Source organism: Microcaecilia unicolor, chromosome 7, assembly GCF_901765095.1.
Source record: "Microcaecilia unicolor chromosome 7, aMicUni1.1, whole genome shotgun sequence".
Classification (NCBI taxonomy): domain Eukaryota; kingdom Metazoa; phylum Chordata; class Amphibia; order Gymnophiona; family Siphonopidae; genus Microcaecilia; species Microcaecilia unicolor.
This window is the reverse complement of record NC_044037.1, coordinates 2,103,741-2,125,492: the sequence shown is the minus strand read 5'-3', so window position 1 is coordinate 2,125,492 and position 21,752 is coordinate 2,103,741. Positions and strand designations below refer to the sequence as shown.

The window sequence follows — 21,752 nt, the reverse complement described above, 5'->3', positions numbered from 1 at the left end:
AGTGGCTAAACAGAAAGAAAAACTGCAGAGAATTTCCCTGGTTTTTTTCCCCCCAGTCTCATTTGTGGTCATTAGTATAGTAAAAGACAGACACATGATGTGAAGCCTGCTGCCTCCCACCCCTGTTAGACTCATGGTCCAAGCTAAGCTGGAAGAGGGGGTGCATTCTTGGCCTCTCTTCCCTCTGATCCAGTAGCTGTGGTTTCCCCAGCTGGGTCTCTCTATCTCTGGCAAGCAGCAGGTGTCCGAAAGCCCAGGCCGAAACTGGGGACTAATCTCCACCTTCCTTCTTCCCATAGGAGAGAAAAGCAAATGCCACAAAAAAAAAAAAAAAATACGGGAAGGCCAAATGACCGTTTCTGCCTGGCAGGGAAGGAGACAAAACCACAGGGACAACAGGTCTGATGGAGAAAAGAAAGGAATTTGAGTAAAACCCCAGAGTGAAATTAGTATAAACACCATCACAGCCACAGTCAAAGGACCCACTATATACATTTCTCAAGTGTATTCATCCTCTTTCCCAGAGACATGTTAAATACATTCAGCAAAATATCTGTTCACTGTCTTCCTCCGAGACTTCTCTGCTCTAGAGGTGTCATCTGCAAGTCCTTTTCTCTTTGACAGACATTAGATCTGATCTCCTTCTGCCTGGGAGAAGTGTTATAGTCACTCTCCTTTTCTGACAGGTGCATTGCAGCCACATGTCTGCTGATTCCCAGTCCTTGATTTAAAAGGTTTCTTTGTTTTAATTTGTTCCTTCAGTTTATAAATGGTTAGATTTCCTTGGTCAATTGAACGTCTTTCCAACCTGTAGAGACATTTCTCAGTGCATGGAAGCGTGTTTGCATGTCTGCATTGTTCACTCTATGGCAATGTGTCGTGTCCAGAGCTGGTGAGTAAATTTCCAAACTATACCCTTGTGGTGGAATGTGAATGAGGCAGCCCTGTACTGTTGAAGCCCGCAGCGAAGGTGTTATAGGGGTGAAGAGTCTGTAGTCCTACTAAAGAGTTTGGAATCATTGTAATGGTGTTAGGAGTCATCAGCGGGATGTCGTCTGGCGAGCGGCGCAGGGTGAGCGTGTAATCAGGTAGCGAGGTGAGGCGCAAGGCATCGGGAGCCTGAACTGCGTCACACTCATGATGTCCCTGATTCATCTGCAGGGAAGTGATTTCCTCCTCCAGCGTATGGCTGATATCATTGATGGCATTGCGCTGGGGACTGGGCTGGTGGTGGCTGTCTTGTCGCCGCTTGTCTTTCCGGTAGTAAAGTGCTGCAAACGCCAGAACATTAAGAAAGAGGAGGGATGCGCCAACAGCAATGGTAACACTCAGCTCTGTGGAGTAATCTCGTGACTCTTCCACTCCTGTTGGGCCACTTCCATCCTCGTCCGAGTTCCACTTCTCCTTGGCATATTCACTGTTATACGCTGGTGAGATGGGTGGGCGTTTGGTGGTCCAGACTTTGCCATTCGGACGCCGGGTAATGTGGGAGTTCTGTGTGGTGTCAGGTGGTGGCACTTTCGTGGTGGTTGAGGTATAGTGGAACATGTCATGTAGGTTATACAGATGTGGCACCAGGTGTTTCCAGAAGGCAACCTTGGTGGCACGATAGTGATCACGCACACGAGGCTTCAGACCGATGTGCAGGTAAAGCTGATCCCGAGGGTTGTACTTGGACCAAGCCACCTCTTCGAAACGGTTTGCCTTGGTGTGGATGAACTTTGTGTCCTGTGGAACAGGCTTGTTCGGGTCCCTAACAATGAAAACAATCAACACCTGCAAAAGTCACTTTCAATTTTTATCAGAATTCATGGGACACACACAACAGAAAAATGTGAAGTGAGCAGACACATGGCGGTGGTGGTAATGGGAAGGCAGATGAGAGCAAAAGCAGATTTGGCTTGATCACCTTGACATAGAAAATCAATAAAATACTGAGATTAGGCGAGCTGTGCTTAATGCAGTTATGATATTTTACAGACAAGAAGAAGGAAGAGAATGAAGAGCAGAGGGAGGACGGAGGATCGAAAGTGGAAAAGGAGAGTGAGAGCTGGAAGGAGTACAGTTGGCAGTAGAACAGAGAATGAGGAAAATTATGAGACAGAGAAAAAGTTCTAAACCAGGGAAAGGGAATGAGAGAGACCAGGAAAAATGTAAAAACATAAAAACAGAGACAGAGAGAGAATAAAGATAACAGGCAAGGAGACAAGCATTTTCTAAAGATACAGTTGCTTTCTCCCTTTCCTCACCCGGTCTTAGCAAAGTTGGTCCAGTACGTCATGACCACGGCACTCAGCATAATATCATTCTTGGAGAAGTTGCAGGGGAACAGATCAGTTGGGCCAATCATAGGGATCCCAAAGACATAAGGCACCTCGTCTCCATGAGCTGAATCCGACCACGCTGGCTTCATCAGGCTCTGGCAGTGATGGTAGAAAGCATAAAAGTATGTTGGTGAGCCATAGCGGGCATGGAGGTCTGCCGTCACCACTGATGGCTCCACCCACTGGTGGTCAGTAAAAAGTGCTACCAGAGTCTTGCGACGAGTCTCTGGGTTATCACGGTCTGCCCAGTCTGTGTACATGAATTTGATGGTTTCTCTCAGGGTATCTTTCCCCTCTGGGTATCCGTATAAATTGTCTACAAAATTAGAGACAGCATAATCAAAGTCACTGCCGGACACTCCATCCTCTGCATCCACTACACTTTCCACAAATTTCAACCCTTCGCCCTGGTTCACCCCAAGCATGATGTCATAGTTCAGGAACTCGCCCTGCTCCATCAGGATCTCAGGATCATCAGGGATCACGTCACCATCGATGACCGGCCCGAAAGCTACATGATACCGAGCAGGCTGAATGTCCTGCTCCACCAGTTCCTTGGAACTCTTCTGACGTAGACAGTCCACCATATCTACAGTGTCCAGCACGTTGCATCCCACCTTCTCAGCCAGCATTCGCGTGTACTTTACAGGCTGGTAGTTGACCGCCCAGCTGGAGAGGGCGGAGCCGCTCTGGATAATAGCTCTCTGGAAGAGTCCTGCAGAGGGAAAAAGACTCGGTTATACAGGGCTGATTTGCAAAAGGTTTTGATTTTCAAAGGACTTAGAAGTCAAAATTTGGAAGTTAAGGGGCAATATTTAGTCATATGGCTGGTATATAGAGATGAGTGGATAACTAATCTGCTTATCTCTACGCCAGATATTCACTCTCCCTAGCCATTTAAATAGGACCCCGGTCTGCAGTTCTAAACGTAAGAAGAGAATTTCAAAAAATGAATTTCCACAGGTAACAGGGTCTTTTGCATACAACAGTTGCCTCCCTGACGTACAGAACAGTAGTGTAACCAGTATTAAGCCAAAGAGCTGATGCAGGTGCACACGCCTACGAGACACGAAACTTACACTAGTCTGTACGTAACGTGCATCGTGGAAGCCCTGCCCATGTCCCACCCATTCTTTGCCCCTCTGGTCATCCTCACGCAAATAAAGGCTAAGTTAAGCAGGTATTTGCGGAGCAGCACTTGGGTGTGACTGCCAGGATTACAGGAGTACACCGCTTGTCTATATGTGCACAGGTTCACCTGGACTGAGCGGAGATGCTTCCAGGAGCAGAGCTGAGGGGGTGGGGTATGTTTTGTGCACACACTTTATAAAATACACGCATATGCAGAGAAATTAAGCTGGAAAATTTGTGCATTCCAAAGAGCAGATGCAAACTCCCTGCTCTGGACAGACAGAAGGATTTACGTGGGCACAGAGCAATACAGCAACATCCTTTTACTCTTCAACTGTACCCAGAAATGCATATTGGTGTTATTCACTCAGCTTTTTCTTCTGTCCCAGAATGACTCTCTCTTGATGCAACATTTTGACTGTCTTCTCAAAAGTTATGTGTTGGCTACATCAAATTATTTAACAACAAAACAAACAAAGGTTTGGTGGGGTTAAATAGGGAAAAGTAAACACCAAACTTTAGACAGTGCGGTTGGGTCATAAGCTCAGGGGGCGATTTTCAAGTAAATGTAGAAGGCCAAGTTTTTCAGAGAAAAATTCTCCTACATTTAGGAAGTTAATATCCAAAATGATTGAAGTGTTTAAGAGGAGAAAGGCCAGGAAGCAATGTAGGGGCTGAATGAAAAGTTACTCAGATAACTCTAAAATTCAGAGCTCCGAGTATTACTTTATCCGTTTAAGCAGGACTGTTTAAGAGCTGTCTTAATTTAAACAGATGACTTATCCATAATTCAATTCGAGTCAAGTGTAGAAGTAACTCTCAACTTCAAGCAGAGGTTCTTCCACTGGAAATCGCTCCCAGGCTCTTCAAGTCAGGTCTACTTTTGTCTTTTAGGTCCCTAAGGAAGGGGCCTACAGTGCTGAAATCCGCCCCTTAATCACCCATATTGAGAAACTCACTACTACTACTACTACTACTTAGCATTTCTATAGCGCTGCCAGAGTTACACAGCGCTGTACAAGTTTAAACACGGGGAGGGACAGTCCCTGCTCAAGAGAGCTTACAATCTAACGGTAACAGACTAAGTAGTCAGTGTAGGTATCAGGAATGGGGAAGGTGGTTAGGCGCCAAAAGCAAGGGAGAAGAGATGGGCCTTGAGTAATGACTTGAAAATGGGCAGGGAGGGCGCATGGCGTATGGGCTCAGGAAGTCTGTTCCAGGCATAAGGTGAAGCGAGGCAGAAGGGGCGGAGTCTGGAGTTAGCGGTGGTGGAGAAGGGTACAGATAGGAGTGATTTGTCCTGAGAGCGGAGGTTACAGGTGGGAACATACGGGGAGAGGAGGGTTCTCAAAAGGGACAACCAAGGCTCCTAACTCACAAAATTAGGCTCCTAAATCCTTTGAAAATGTGGAACAGACTGTTTTCAACATCAGGCACAAGGTAAAGAGCGGTTGCAATGCATAACCAGGTGTCTCAGAAAGCAAGTGGGCTTTAGCCACAATTAGAGGGGGAGGGGCAGAAAAACATAAGGGAGACGGTAGTTTCACTTCTACAAGCATTATTTTCTGTAGACAATCTACCTGCACAAAAAGCAAGAGTCTCTTTCAAAAGTGCGCAAACTCCCTGGCACTTTATCCCAGTGTCCTCCATATGATGCAAGAAATGAATTATGCAAAATAAACAACCTACAAAGTTTAAACATATAAATAAAATACGCAACAATACACAAAAAAAATGGCTTGGCAATGTTTAACTCGGCATCTGTCTGTGTGACGTAACACAGATAGGTGTAATTAAGTACATAAGTGTTGCCACACTGGGACAGACAAAAGGTCCATCAAGCCCAGCATCCTGCTTCCCACAGGGGCCAATCCAGGTCACAAATACCTGGCAAGATCCTGAAAAAGTTCAATACATTTTATGCTGCTTATCCCAGAAATAAGCCATGGATTTTCCCATGCCAGTTTAATAATGGTCTATGGACTTTTCCTTTTAAAACCCCACTAAGCTAACCGCCTTTACCACATTCTCTGGCAACGAATTTCAGAGTTTAATTACACGTTGAATGAAGAAACATTTTCTCCGATTCGTTTTAAATTTACCACTTTGTAGCTTCATCGCAGTAAATTTAATACGAATCAGGGAAAATTCATACAGTTCTGCTTAAATAAAGAAAAGTACTGTGATTGCTGCGTTTAGCTATTCTTTATGAGTTAGATATCGGTACAAAAATTAAATTAATGATGTTTAGATGGTCATGGATTATTTTCACAGCTTTGGAGGAAAGGAGAAACAGGGGTGACATGATACAGACGTTCAAATATTAATCCGCAAATGAATCTTTTCCAGAGAGGGGAAGGCGGTAGAACTAGAGGACATGAATTGAGGTTGATGGGGGGCAGACTCTGGAGTAATGTCAGGAAGTATTTTTTCACAGGAGAGGGTGGTGGATATGTGAAATGCCCTCCCGCGGGAGGTGGTGGAGATGAAAATGGTAATGGAATTCAAACATGTGTGGGATAAGCAGAAAGGAATCCGGTTTAGAAGGAATGTACCTATAGAATCTTAGTGGACATTGGGTGGCAACGCTGGTAATTGGGAAGCAAAACCGATGCTGGGCAGACTTCTACAGTCTATGCCCTGATTGTGACTGAATAGATATGGATGGGCTTGAGTGTAAAATTTAAGGGCTTCGACGTTAGCTTCAGAACTTTTAGTAAAAGAACAGTGCTGGGCAGACTTCTATGGTCTGTGCCCTAAGAATGGCAAGGACACATCAAACTCAGGTATACATATAAAGTATCTTGTTGGGCAGACTGTATGGACCGTACAGGTCTTTATCTGTTGTCATTTACTATGTTACTATGCATGAACAGGATATGCTTGGTGTTTGCCTGGTCCGCTGTCATGATTCTATCCTGTGAGCTTAGTTTTGTGACATTGTAAACATGCTGCTTTGGAGTTTTTCCTACAGGCTCTAAAACTGGACTTGAACATAAAATATTGTACTTTTAATTCAATGATGGCCGTCTTCTACCAACACTGCTCCTTCGTCAGGAGACCTGAAGAACAGTGAATGGCAGTTGTGAGGAGAGGTCTAGGTTCCTACGCTGTGGTCTAGCAAGCAGGAAATCAAGTGGTTGTGCATTTGACGGCTCCCTTACTGTGACTGCAGACGCAGCAATCTTTTCCAGGGGGTCCACGATGCAGCAGGAGGCATAGCCTTTGAAGGGTTAAGACCCGAACAGAGACACTTAGCTCATACCAGCCATTCAGGCACACTTCCTGCACAGCTGGTTGCAGAGCTGTGCCAGGGCAGAAGTAAAAGCCCTCAACTGTACAAAGACGGCATTTCTTCCCATTCTCTAAAAGGAAAAGCAATGACCCGCCACAGAAGGGCTGAGGCCACCTCAGGAATGTTGGCTGAAATCCAGGGACCTTCTCCAAGGAGATGTGAACAGCTCCTGACAAAATACAGCCTGAAGACCTGGGATCGCTTAGGAACAGGAAGAATTAGGGGTTACAGAGGATGGGCAGACTGGATGGGTCATGTGGCCTTTATCTGCCGTCATGTTTCTATGTTTCTATATCTATTACAGTGGGGGAAATAAGTATTTGATCCCTTGCTGATTTTGTAAGTTTGCCCACTGACAAAGACATGAGCAGCCCATAATTGAAGGGTAGGTTATTGGTAACAGTGAGAGATAGCACATCACAAATTAAATCCGGAAAATCACATTGTGGAAAGTATATGAATTTATTTGCATTCTGCAGAGGGAAATAAGTATTTAATCCCTCTGGCAAACAAGACCTAATACTTGGTGGCAAAACCCTTGTTGGCAAGCACAGCGGTCAGACGTCTTCTGTAGTTGATGATGAGGTTTGCACACATGTCAGGAGGAATTTTGGTCCACTCCTCTTTGCAGATCATCTCTAAATCATTAAGAGTTCTGGGCTGTCGCTTGGCAACTCGCAGCTTCAGCTCCCTCCATAAGTTTTCAATGGGATTAAGGTCTGGTGACTGGCTAGGCCACTCCATGACCCTAATGTGCTTCTTCCTGAGCCACTCCTTTGTTGCCTTGGCTGTATGTTTTGGGTCATTGTCGTGCTGGAAGACCCAGCCACGACCCATTTTTAAGGCCCTGGCGGAGGGAAGGAGGTTGTCACTCAGAATTGTACGGTACATGGCCCCATCCATTCTCCCATTGATGCGGTGAAGTAGTCCTGTGCCCTTAGCAGAGAAACACCCCCAAAACATAACATTTCCACCTCCATGCTTGACAGTGGGGACGGTGTTCTTTGGGTCATAGGCAGCATTTCTCTTCCTCCAAACACGGCGAGTTGAGTTCATGCCAAAGAGCTCAATTTTTGTCTCATCTGACCACAGCACCTTCTCCCAATCACTCTCGGCATCATCCAGGTGTTCACTGGCAAACTTCAGACGGGCCGTCACATGTGCCTTCCGGAGCAGGGGGACCTTGCGGGCACTGCAGGATTGCAATCCGTTATGTCGTAATGTGTTACCAATGGTTTTCGTGGTGACAGTGGTCCCTGCTGCCTTGAGATCATTGACAAGTTCCCCCCTTGTAGTTGTAGGCTGATTTCTAACCTTCCTCATGATCAAGGATACCCCACGAGGTGAGATTTTGCATGGAGCCCCAGATCTTTGTCGATTGACAGTCATTTTGTACTTCTTCCATTTTCTTACTATGGCACCAACAGTTGTCTCCTTCTCGCCCAGCGTCTTACTGATGGTTTTGTAGCCCATTCCAGCCTTGTGCAGGTGTATGATCTTGTCCCTGACATCCTTAGACAGCTCCTTGCTCTTGGCCATTTTGTAGAGGTTAGAGTCTGACTGATTCACTGAGTCTGTGGACAGGTGTCTTTCATACAGGTGACCATTGCCGACAGCTGTCTGTCATGCAGGTAACGAGTTGATTTGGAGCATCTACCTGGTCTGTAGGGGCCAGATCTCTTACTGGTTGGTGGGGGATCAAATACTTATTTCCCTCTGCAGAATGCAAATAAATTCATATACTTTCCACAATGTGATTTTCCGGATTTAATTTGTGATGTGCTATCTCTCACTGTTACCAATAACCTACCCTTCAATTATGGGCTGCTCATGTCTTTGTCAGTGGGCAAACTTACAAAATCAGCAAGGGATCAAATACTTATTTCCCCCACTGTATGTTATAGAAATGACAGTAGTAGTAGAGCAGGGACAGTCGTTTACATGGTTAGTGTACAGTGCTGTGTATGTCTAATAGCGTCACATAGTAACATAGTAACATAGTAGATGACGGCAGAAAAAGACCTGCACGGTCCATCCAGTCTGCCCAACAAGATAAACTCACATGTGCTACTTTTTGTGTATACCTTACCTTGATTTGTACCCGTCCTTTTCCGGGCACAGACCGTATAAGTCTGCCCAGCACTATCCCCGCCTCCCACCACCGGCTCTGGCACAGACCGTATAAGTCTGCCCAGCACTATCCCCGCCTCCCAACCACCAGCCCCGCCTCCCACCACCGGCTCTGGCACAGACCGTATAAGTCTACCCAGCACTATCCCCGCCTCCAAACCACCAGTCCCGCCTCCCACCATCGGCTCTGGCACAGACCGTATAAGTCTGCGCAGCACCATCTCCGTCTCCCGCCACCGGCTTTGCCACCCAATCTCGTCTAAGCTCCTTAGGATCCATTCCTTCTGAGCAGGATTCCTTTATGTTTATCCCACGCATGTTTGAATTCCGTTACCGTTTTCATTTCCACCACCTCCCGCGGGAGGGCATTCCAAGCATCCACTACTCTCTCCGTGAAAAAATACTTCCTGACATTTTTCTTGAGTCTGCCCCCCTTCAATCTCATTTCATGTCCTCTCGTTCTACTGCCTTCGCATCTCCGGAAAAGGTTCATTTGCAGATTAATACCTTTCAAATATTTGAACGTCTGTATCATATCACCCCTGTTTCTCCTTTCCTCCAGGGTTTACATGTTCAGGTCCGCAAGTCTCTCCTCATACATCTTGTAACGCAAATCCCATACCATTCTCGTAGCTTTTCTTTGCACCGCTTCAATTCTTTTAACATCCTTCGCAAGGTACGGCCTCCAGAACTGAACACAATACTCCAGGTGGGGCCTCACCAACGACTTATACAGGGGCATCAACACCCCCTTTCTTCTGCTGGTCACACCTCTCTCTATACAGCCTAACAACCTTCTACCTAGGGCCACCGCCTTGTCACACTGTTTCGTCACCTTCAAATCCTCAGATACTATCACCCCAAGATCCCTCTCCCCATCTGTACCTATCAGACTCTCCCCACCTAACACATACATCTCCCGTGGATTTCTACTCCCTAAGTGCGTCACAGAAATGATATATAGTAGTTGCGCATGTCTTGTAGATTTAGATTTTACTATTTATAACCCTCCTTTATCCAAGGCGAGGTACAATATACACATATTAGAATACATAAAACATTCAAACAAAAACATACCAAAAAATAAAAAAAAGAAACTAACCGACATCGAGGTTCACGGACGGGAATGAAAATGTTCAGAGTATCAGCAAAAGCAGAAAAAGTCAAGTATTTTAAGTGTCTCTTCAATTTACGCTTAAATGTCAACAAATGAGTCTCATGCTTCAGTTCAGCTGGCAATCGATTCTAGTCAGAAAGCCCAGCAATCGAAAAAGACTCTTTCCTAGTCACATCTGAACGGAAGTGATTCATTGCAGGTACAATTAAATTTCCAGCCTTCATTCAACACAACTGTCTCTGTAGGGAATGAACTGAATGTCGACGCATAATAAGAACATAAGAGTAGCCATACTGGGTCAGACCAATGGTCCATCTAGCCCAGTATCCTGTTTTCCAAACAGTGGCCAAGCCAGGTCACAAGTACCTGGCAGAAACCCAAATCGTGGCAACACTCCAAGACTCCAAAGGACCACAACAAATGCCCCAGATGTTAAAGAGTAGTGCCAAGAAAGGAAAACCCTGGAGTAGTCCCGTATCAGAAGAACACAGTGATGATAATTGATCTCCCACACATATCCTCTGTTTCCTGCCCTTCAAATATGATCAAAACAGAACAGTTCCCTGCAAGCCGCAGTCACCAAGGTGCTGTACCAAGATGTCATGATCAATAGTATCAAATGCTGCTGATATATCCAAGGATGCAAAATAACTAAGATGATTATCTAAACCCAAACTTATCTCATCCACAGTCACAGCCATCAGAGCCTCAGTACTATGCACTCTACGGAACCCATACAGATTCTCATCCAACAAATTATTCCTTGTCATGAAACCATCCAGACTGCTCCAACAATTTAGCTAATACCGGCAAAGATGAAATTGCCCGATAATTAGCCTGATCATTAGGACCTACTTTATAGTCTTTCACCACAGGATGCACAGTTGATAACTTAAGGTCTTCCGGAACAAACCCACTACTTAAAAGACAAGTCACAATCTGAACTAACAGTGGAATAATTACTGCACCCAAATTTTTAACAACAATGGCGAACAAACATTACCTACCAGCCCTGCTGGTTGACATTTTTTTCAAAACTTGCATCATAGCCCTACCTTCCACAGGCAAATACTCCTCCCATTTTTCACCTTCACTCCAAGGTGTGGTCTCCATATCTTTAACTCCATAAAAAGAACCCACAATATTCTGAATCTTCTGATAAAAACAACTCGCATGCTTGTCTGGTAAAAAAGGAGAAATGCAAACATTGGTAGCTCTATCCTGCATAAGCGACCGGACCATAGAAAATAACTCTTTAGGGCAATTTAGTGAGTCCCTAATTCGTTCATGATAATACTGTTCTCTACTATGTTTCAGAACAGCAGTGTATTCTTGTAAATTTAACACATAAGAATCTCGAACATCTGGGTCACGCGATGTCTCCACTCTTGCTCCACTTTCCTTAGTTCTCTCCTCACCTGTCTCATAACAGAAGGCAACCAAGAATCAACATTCCCTCTCATCGGGGCAACGTTATTCAATGCCTGCACCAGGATTCTAGTCCAATGTTGGACCAAAACCACTTTATCCAACCTGAAACATCACCCAATAACAGAGCCCAAACATCCCATAACAGTTCACAGGTCAACCCATGGATGCACCACCTTAACACCTAAAGGCCTACTATCCGTGTTCCTTTTTAACAGTACTTGCAATTCAATTAAAAATGATCTGTCCAAACCAGCGGGGTAACAATAACCTGGGCCTCTGCAGCCCACTGCTGAGATAAAAATACGAAATCCAAAACATGTCCACCCTAATGGGTAACCTGTTGCACAATCTGCTCAAAAGAGAGTGTAGCTAAAGTGTCAAACAAAACATGTAACCTAATATCACCAGGAGAAAATAGAAGATTAAAATCACCCAAAATCACAAGTGCGGACAAATCCAGAGAAAGTTCCAACAATGTCGCCAATAGAGAGGAACAATCCACATCACAATATCGCAGCGGACAGTAAATCAAACATACAGAACATACTAGTCCACTCAATAAGAACATATCTGCACCCTCAGAATCCTTGTCAAACACCTTAACTAACTGCAGCTCCGCTCTATAAATTAAAAACAAAAACAAAAAACACCTCCTCTTCTCCCAAGTCTACAACCCCAACCCACTGGACAACATTGATTTGCCAAAACTACATCCGATATCTTGAACCAGGATTCTGTCACAACCAATATATCTAAATCATTCTGCTGTATCAAACCCCTTATTAATAGTACTTTGTTTCTCACTGACCGTGCATTAATTAAAGCAACTTTAAAAAAAAATCAACAAAAACGTAATCCAAACCAGCGCTATAGAAATGATTAGTAGTAGTTGTAGAGCAGGGACTGTCTTTCGTGTTCGTGTACAGCACTGTGTTCGTCTCATAGCGCTATAGAAATGGTAAGTAGTAGTATTAGAGCAGGGAGTGTCTCTTACATGTTTATTGTACAGTGCTGTGTACTGCTAGTAGCACTACAGAATGATAAGTAGTAATAGTAGTAGCTGAGCAGGGACTCTCATACATATTTAGTGCACGTCTCGTAGCGCTATAGCAATGATAAGTAGTAACAGTACAGCTAGTACTGTCTCATACATGATTAGTGTACAGTGCTGTGTACATCTAGTAGTCCTATAGGAGTGATTAGTAGTAGTAGTATCATGCTGCTGAATATACCCAGTTAGTATATAAGCTAAAATCGTCTATTTTGTGGGTGGGTCCGGAGTACTTATCTGGTTAAGTGTCGATATTTAGTGCTTAACTGCGTAAGCTAACCTTATAAAGCGGAGCACATAAAAGTCAGTCCTATCTTTATGTAGTTCACCTTATCTAGTTAAGTGCTCAATACGTCACTTAAGTGCATATGTGTTAGCTGGCTGCGCATGCGTGAATACTCAATGTCACTGCCCGGACTTGGCCCGGCACTGAAAATCTACCCCATAGCTTTCCAGTTAGTAAAGTGAATATCACCAAAAACGAAATTACTGGCTCCGCTCATAGACTGCCGTGGGCCTCCCCGATATTCTAATGGTCCGCAATGGTTTTCAGTGCCACTCTCTGGACACATATATGCTCATTTTCAAAGCACTTAGCCTCCCAAAGTTCCATAGAAACCTATGGAACTTAGCCTCCCAAAGTGCTTTGAAAATATGCCTGATAGTAACATAGTAGATGACGGCAGAAAAAGACCTGCACGGTCCATCCAGTCTGCCCAAGAAGATAAATTCATATGTGCTACTTTTTTATTTGTACTGTCCTCTTCAGGGCACAGACCGTATAAGTCTGGCCAGCCCTATCCCCGCCTCCCAACCCCCAACCCCGTCTCCCACCACCAGCTCTGGCACAGACTGTATAAGTCTGCCCAGCACTATCCTCGCCTCCCAACTACCAGTCCCGCCTCCCACCACCAGCTCTGGCACAGACCGTATAAGTCTGCCCAGCACTATCCCTGCCTCCCATCACCGGCTCTGGCACAGACTGTATAAGTCTGCCCAGCACTATCCCCGCCGCCCAACCACCAGCCCCGGCACAGATCGAATAAGTCTGCCCAGCACTAGCCCCGCCTCCCAACCACCAGCTCTGCCACCCATTCTAGGCTAAGCTCCTAGCTACTGAATATATATATATATATATATATATATATATATATATATAGCTACTGAATACCACTGCTGAATATCCCTCAGTGGCTGTGCCTAAAGGAAATACCTACATAACTGCCACAGGATAGAGTGCTAACAAGTTGTTGAACTACATGTTAGCAGTCTCCATAGGTCGGGATTTCAGGAATTCCTCTGAAACGTAATTTTCGAAATCCTCTAGTTTTTCCAGTAAGCGTTGAGAGGTGTTGCCAGTCGTTGTGAGTTTTTTTTATCTAGTGCTGCGAGAGCTTCATCGTGTTCTTCCAGGCGGGTTTCTGCGTCTTCAATTCGGTTGCCGAGTTCATGGATCTCACCTCTCAAATCAGTTCCAAATGCAGTGAGCTCACACATCATCAGATTTAATTTCTTTAAGCCAGGAGCAAATTTCAATCAGTGGTTTGGCTTCCTGCTTGCTTGGTGAATTGTGGATAGTAAATAAGTCCATTTGTGAGGTTAATTCAGGTTGAGATGCCAGTGGCGCTAGTGAAGGCCCTACACCTGCCATGTGGTTCATCGCCGATTGCCCCCGAAAGGCAAACCCAGTGAAATCCTGTGTTTTGGGTTTAATGCTCATGAAGTCTTCTCCAGATGAAAGATCTTCTGTTAGAGGAGGTAGGGAATCCACTAGGATTGCTCCGATATTTGAAGGATTATTTAGGGGATCACCAAGAGCAGAACCCTTTTTAAAAATCGGCGTCACATTGGCCACCCTCTAATCCTCATGTACTATGGACGATTTTAACAATAGGTTACATATTACTAACAGCAGATCAGCAATTTCATGCTTGAGTTCTTTGAGTACCCTTGGATGTATGCCATCTGGTCCAGGTGATTTACTACTCTTTAATTTGTCACTTTGGCTTACTACATCTTCCAGGTTCACTGAGATTTCTTTCAGTGCCTCCGTGTCATCAACCTTTAAAACCTTTTCCAGTACAGGCAGATCTCTTATATCTTCTTCCATAAAGACCAAAGCAAAGAAATCATTCAGTTTCTCCGCTATGGCCTTGTCCTCCCTAATCACCCTTTTTTCTGTTTCGTGATCCAACGGTCCCTTGGATTCCCTCGCAGGGTCAGTGGTATTTGGTATGGATGGGCAGACTTAATATGCCATATGATCTTTTTGTACTGTCATTTTCAAACTCCCTGATATTCAAAACTATTTATCTGGCCGGGAATGGCACTTGGCTGTTTAAATGGCACTTAACCAGCTTTCCAGCGACATTCAGCAGGGGATATCCAGTTATCCCTCGCTGAATATTCCCAGTTAGCATTTATGAGATAACCAGCTATATCTCACGATATAGCTGGTTATCCCTGAATATTCAATCCCCATTCGGATATTGTAAGTGACTATATCGGGCTGCTTAAATAGCTGGTATATCTTTAGCCGGTTCAAAGTTAACTAGCTATCTTCGAATATCAACTTAGCTGGTTAACTTTAAACCGGCTAAAAATAAAATGGACATTCAATGCCGGTCACCGGGAAGACCACCAACCATGTGAGTTAGCCGGGCTCCCTCCCGCAGTCTGAATGTCAGCCCCTATGTTTCTATGACGGCAACCGGAGGTCAAAAAGGAGCAATAACGGCAAATTAATAATTCAGGAGCAGTCTACAGTTAACAACAATCTGTCGATCACAGATCAATCCAATCACCCATCTTTGGACCCACAGATACAACAACCATGAAAGACTAGCAAAAGAAGATCAACACTGAGGCCGTTATTTTACATGTTCATAGGAGCAGCTACACATGTGTTACCACCAGGAGCGTTGCAAGCCGGAAACGTGCCCTGTGAATCACGCTCCAGTGTGCTCTTGGCATGCTCCCACCCCATCCTTGTGTGCCACGCCGGCACGGGAAGCCAATGGACGGGGCAGCAGTTCCGGCACATCAGCTTCTCTTGTGCCCAAACTGGCCACACATATGTCTTTACGGCTCTGTATATCATATGTACATGTAAATGGTGATTTCAGAAAGCTGCGATTTACACAGAGATTTCAAAGAGGCGTAATTCTGTCAGGACTAAAATCTGCACATGGTTTCTCCCCTTTCACAGCTAGGAGACATGTCTCCATCAGGATTTACAACAGCTCAAAGGCATGTTTAGATTTAAAAAAATTGCTCATGTTTATTTCAGGTTAAGACCGTGGCCTGACTACTTACTTGATGGCATTTACACATGTAGGGTTGTAAAATGGGACTGTACACGTACATGTGGAAGCTGCGAAATCAAGGAAACTGCTGGTTTTGTACTGTTCGTATTTGCGATGTGCTTATTTGTAAGCTGCAGTGCCCACTGGTATTTGAGAAAACGCTTTTCTAAACTATCAATGGAATTGAGCAACTTTCAACCTGGACATCTCAATTCTGATCTCGACTTTCTATGTAAAATGTGGCTCTGTCTAGTAATATCCTTCTATACCTTAACTTGCCTTTACAGTGATGAGGAGGAAATATCTAGACTTAGAACAGTGTGAGAAGGGGCGGAGCAAGATGGCGGCAGTACCAGCAGTTCGCGTTAGCAACTAGTCCAACATTGCTGGAACGTTACGATTTCTCTTAGTGATTTCTTTTTTGAACTTACCTCAAACCTTTTGAAAATGCCACATACTAAGAGAAAGGGGACCGTTAGGGCGCGTGCCCCGCCGTCCCTAACTTCAACGCCCGACCAGCAGACGATTGAACGGTTTCTCACGCGACAGTCCACTATGCAAGTTTCGGGTGGTCCCGCTGATCTATCGGCGTTAGGAGACGCCGATAGCCTGGGAATTGACACGTCGTTGTCTCCCCCGATACTCTTCCCGCCTTTGCAGCCAGCAGTACTCGATTTCGAGGGTGGAACGCTGACCCCGGAAGTCGGGGAAACAGATCTACCACTGGGCCGGCAAATCGTTGTTTCTGCTGGAGCTCCCCAGACAACGGAGTTGAAGGGCAATGTAGCCCAGCAAGAGAGGCCTATGATATCTAAAGCCCCAACTGCGAAGGTGACACTGGAGGCGATATGGGAAGCGCTCCAGTGTTTGGACAACACTGTGAAAACTTCATCAGGCAAGATTGATATACTTTCAGAAAATGTTCAGAATTTAAATGTTGCATTTACTACCATGTGCTCCGAGACAAATGAAAAAATTAAGCTTCTAAACGATGATTCTACGAAAATGAAAGAAATAACTTCAAAATTGATTCAGGACAATCTTCAGATTCATAATAGACTTGAATATTTCGAAAATTACAATCGAAGATTAAATCTTCGATTGTTAAATTTTCCACGTACTTCAGTATATTCTCCTTTGGATGTATTTAAAAGATATTTGATGGAAAACTTAAAATTTACCTCTGACAATATCCCGCCTTTGAATAAAGTCTATTATCTACCTGTTAAAAAAGTAAGTGAAGATTTACCGCTTGCACAACAACCTCAAAGAGATATGAATGTTTCAGAACTTTTAGAAACTTCTTTATCTTCAACAATGGATAGACAAACACTTCTGGTCTCATTTGTATTTCAACAAGATTTGGATTTGGTTAGAAAATTGGCTTTGAGAAATCTACAAATTCCTTTTTATGGAGAGAAAATCTGGGTATTTCCAGATGTTGCTAAATCCACACAGACTAGAAGAAAGGACTTTTTAGCATTAAGATCAGCTACGTTGGCACTGGGAGCCACATTTAATTTAAACTATCCATGCAAATGCAACATAAAATACTTGGATGTTAAATATGTTTTCCTTAATCCTGTTCACTTGAAACAATTTATAGATCAGAAGAAATTGTCATGATGTAGATTGTATTCTAACAGTGCTGTTTCTAGGTTGAGAATATATTAATAGTATAGTGGATAATCTGCTAAGTCTTTCTTTATTGTTTTCTTATTTTTCTCTCTCCTGAGTTTATATTGGCTCCTGCCCCTTCTAAACGGTGGACTAAATAAGATATATTATTTTTGCTTTATGTTTAAGTATATGAAGTAATCTTTCTTCCTTTTCTTATATCTGAATTTCCTATTCAAGTATGAAAATGGCTTGTAAATTTATTTAAAATGATAAATAAAGAAATAAAAAAAAAAGAACAGTGTGAGAAAGACGAGTGCGAGGTGGAGGAAATGCCAAACTGATGCTCCGTAATGAGACATGAGGGAGTGCTTTGAAATCAGAGACAATGTGAAGAGGACAAGAAGCTCCAGACTTATCTAGTCTAGTGAGAAACTGAAAAACAGAAAAAGCCCTCAAGTCTTACATTCAAAGTGGTGAGGAAGAGCACGTGGAGGGGCATAATCGAATGGGGCGCCCAAGTTTTCCTGAGGATATCCTCGCAGGACGTCCCGGCGAAGGGGCAGGGAAACCTGCATTATCAAAACAAGATGGACGGCCACCTTTCGTTTCGATAATACGGTCGTGGATGCCCAAATCTCAACATTTAGGTCGACCTTAGAGATGGTCATCCCCGGTTTTCGCCGATAATGGAAACCGAGGACGCCCATCTCAGAAACGACCACATCCAAGCCCTTTGGTCATGGGAGGAGCCAGCATTCGTAGTGCACTGGTCCCCCTGACACGCCAGGACACCAACTGGGCACCCTAGGGGGCAATGCAGTGGACTTCAGAAATTGCTCCCAGGTGCATAGCTCCCTTACCTTGGGTGCTGAGCCCCCCAAACCCCCCCCCCAAACCTACATGTGGGTACAGTGGGTTTCTGGTGGGTTTTGGAGGGCTCACATTTACCACCACAAGTGTAACAGGTAGGGGGGGGGGATGGGCCTGGGTCCGCCTGCCTGATGTGCATTGCAGTACCCACTAAAACTGTTCCAGGTACCTGCATACTGCTGTCAAGGAGCTGGGTATGACATTTGAAGATCTTGTGGACTTAACTACTTTCTCCTAACCCTGTACCTTTCCGCCCCTCGTATCACTTTCCATTTATTATACTTTCCTGTTTGTTAATTCAATGTTGTAAGCCACATTGAGCCTGCCAGCGGTGGGAAATTGTGGGGTATAAATGATATAAATAAATAATAAATAATAAATAAATTTGAGGCTGTCAAAAAATATTTTTAAAGTTTTTTTTGAGGGTGGGAGGAGTAAGGGGAGGTCATCCCTGATTCCCTCCGGTGGTCATCTGGTCAGTTTGGGCACCTTTTTGAGGCTTGGTCGAAAGAAAAAATGGACCAAGTAAAGTCAGCCAAGTGCTCATCAGGGACGCCCTTCTTTTTTCCATTATTGGCCGAGGACGCCCATGTGTTAAGCACGCCCCAGTCCCGCCTTCGCTGTGCTTCCGATACGCCCCCGTGAACTTTGGTCGTCCCCGTGACGGAAAGCAGTTGAGGACGCCCAAAATCGGCTTTGTGTCGAAAGATGGGCGTCCTTCTCTTTCGAAAATGAGCCCAAAAGCTTCCCGAATCTTCAGTTTTAAGAGGCAGTGTAGGGAGGAGGAACACTAACACCGACTTTAGAGTAATGAGACAGTGTGAAGAGGAGAAGAAGCTCCATATTACTCACAGAGAATATGAGAAAGGGAAGGAGACATCCAGCTCGTTCTCAGAATGGTGACAAAATGTGAGGAGAAATAGAGGACCCCATACTCTTCCTTAGACCCAACACTCAATGCAAGGAGTGGGGAACAGCACAGATATGACTTCTGTAAAGAGACAACATGAGGAAGGGGGCACCATTTGGAACAGTAGACGAAGTCCCAGACTTACCCTCAGAATGGTGAGATAGTGTGAGAAGACTGACGCAGGACGCACCAATACCAGATCCAAAGACAGTAATTCGCAAAGGGTCTCCACCAAAGAAAGCGACATTCTCACTGATCCATCGCAGGGCCTGAATCTGGTCAAGGAGTCCATAATTCCCTTTGGCAGCCTGGTCACCCGTACTTAGGAATCCTACAATTAAGATAGTTATGGCATTAGGTATCACTTCACAGTAGCGAATCATCAAAATGGAACTTGCATTGTTTTTAAACATACCGTATTTTTCGGACTATAAGACGCACTTTTTTCCCCCAAAATTTGGGAGGAAAATGGGGGGTGCGTCTTATAGTCCGAAGGTAGCGGTTTTTGACCTCCGTTTTGTACTTACAGGATTCCGTGTTCCCTGGTGGTCTAGTGACGTCGGGGCAGGAAAGAGCCTCCTCTTTCCTGCCCATCGCGCTGCTCTCCCTGCTTCTCAATGGTTTCCGGCGGTCTCGGCGATATTCAAAATGGCCGCCGAGATTCTCGGCGGCCATTTTGAATCTCGCCGAGACCGTCGGAAACCATTGAGAAGCAGGGAGAGCAGCGCGATGGGCAGGAAAGAGGAGGCTCTTTCCTGCCCCGACGTCACTAGACCACCAGGGAACACGGAATCCTGTAAGTACAAAACGGAGGTCAAAAATTCGGACAAGACGCACCGGAGCACCTAGGTTTTAGAGGAGGGAAAGAGGAAAATTTTTTTTTTCCTCTTTCCCTCCTCTAAAACCTAGGTGCGTCTTATGGTCCGGTGCGTCTTATAGTCCGAAAAATACGGTATGTAAGTTTGATATTGAACAGCTTTTACGCATACATGTTTCTTTCCAAAAAATATGCATTTATACAATAAAAGTGAAACGATAAGTCATGTGCAGGGTAATTCTATGAAGTATGTGTGAAAAGTTCCATGCCAATCATAGGCTGTGAAAACCCTGTAGCACACCTGCAACTTACAGAGCTCAAATTGTACACATTGACCCAGTCTGGACGGATCATGAGTGGAACTCACAGGGCGCATTTCTGCCAGCTCTGTGGTTGGCTCCAGTGCTCTGCCCTCCATTACAGGCACATATTTTCAGTGTGACACTAGTATCGTATACAGGAAACCAGGCAATTCCATTCCTGTACCGAACAGACTCTCCAGTTAGAGACTGACATCATAAATCTACTAAACGGGAAGGTATTGGAGTGGGGTGAAGACAGGAAAACATTTATAAGCTTAGTGGAAAAATTTAGATACTCAGAAGGCAATTTTATAACATTTCACTTATGCTGAAAAGTACACGTGTGATTTGGAGCAATTTTATAAGCATCAAAGTGTCTTTATAAAGCATTCACAGCTAAAGCACGCCTGTGTACATTCACTCCTGTTTGAAGGCTGGAATAAATGTGTGTATGTGCATGCTTTATTATTGTTATTATTACAACATTTGTATCCCACATTACTCCGAACAAGCTCAGGTTCAATATGGTTTACATTCAAGAAAAACATCAAAAATATGATACAGTCAGATAATTAATTATCACATTTTAGTACATTAGGAATAATTGTGGGTTTGTCATGAAACTAGTTTAGAGTATTGGTTATGTTGAAACATATAAGAGAGACGGAAACATTAATTTATTGTCTTTTGATAAGATATGTACTTAATAGAAAAGCCTTTGGTAATTTACGGAATCTCAGATAATCTTCTAAGTACCTTAATTGCTTGGGTAGAGAATTATGAAGCCTGCGACAAGGACTGATTTGTAAGAAAGACCTTTGCAGTTTGGATAACGGAGCGCGAGGTATTCTCTATGTTTTTACTGCATTACGTGAAAGTAAATCAATTAGTTGTTGAACGTAGGGGAAGCCTTCTTCGTGTTTGTCATTTATTAAGGAGTGAAATTTTAATACCTGCATATATGGAATGACAATAATCAAATCTGAATAGTGCCAGAGATTGAAAATTTTCTGTCAATTGATCCTGGTGCCCAATCTCCTCCCTTCCATTCTCCCCATTATGCTTTATTGTTAAATTCTTTATATATTTATGATTTTTCCTTCTTCATATGTTTGGGTTTATGTATTTTGTTTCATATTTTGTAATGATTTCTTTTTAGCTTGTTAGTCACATTGAACTCGAAAGTATATGGGAAAATGTGAGGTACGAAATTGGATGGCGGAGCAGGTGGGGGAAGAGGGGTTGGTGGTTGGGAGGCGAGGATAGTGGAGGGCAGACTTATGCCAGAGCCAGAGCCAGTGATGGGAGGCGGGACTGGTGGTTGGGAGGCGGGAAATACTGCTGGGCAGACTTGTACGGTCTGTGCCCTGAAAAAGGCAGGTACAAATCAAGGTAAGGTATACACATAAATGTCATAAATAAATAAATAAATTGGGTGATAGTACGAAA

The 21,752-nt window shown here is 44.2% G+C and overlaps 1 protein-coding gene across 1 annotated transcript in view; it reads right to left on the bottom strand.

Annotated features, from left to right (window-relative positions):
* Positions 1–265: 265 nt before the first annotated feature.
* Positions 266–21,752, bottom strand: part of NLGN3 (neuroligin 3) — a 64,680-nt gene continuing 43,193 nt past the window's right edge. The window contains exons 3-5 of the mRNA XM_030209450.1: positions 19,330–19,515; positions 2,250–3,039; positions 266–1,753 (exon numbers count right to left, since the gene is read on the bottom strand). Of these exons, the coding sequence (XP_030065310.1) occupies positions 910–1,753; positions 2,250–3,039; positions 19,330–19,515 (1,820 nt within the window). The 3' untranslated portion in view covers positions 266–909. The remainder of the gene's footprint in view (positions 1,754–2,249; positions 3,040–19,329; positions 19,516–21,752) is intronic.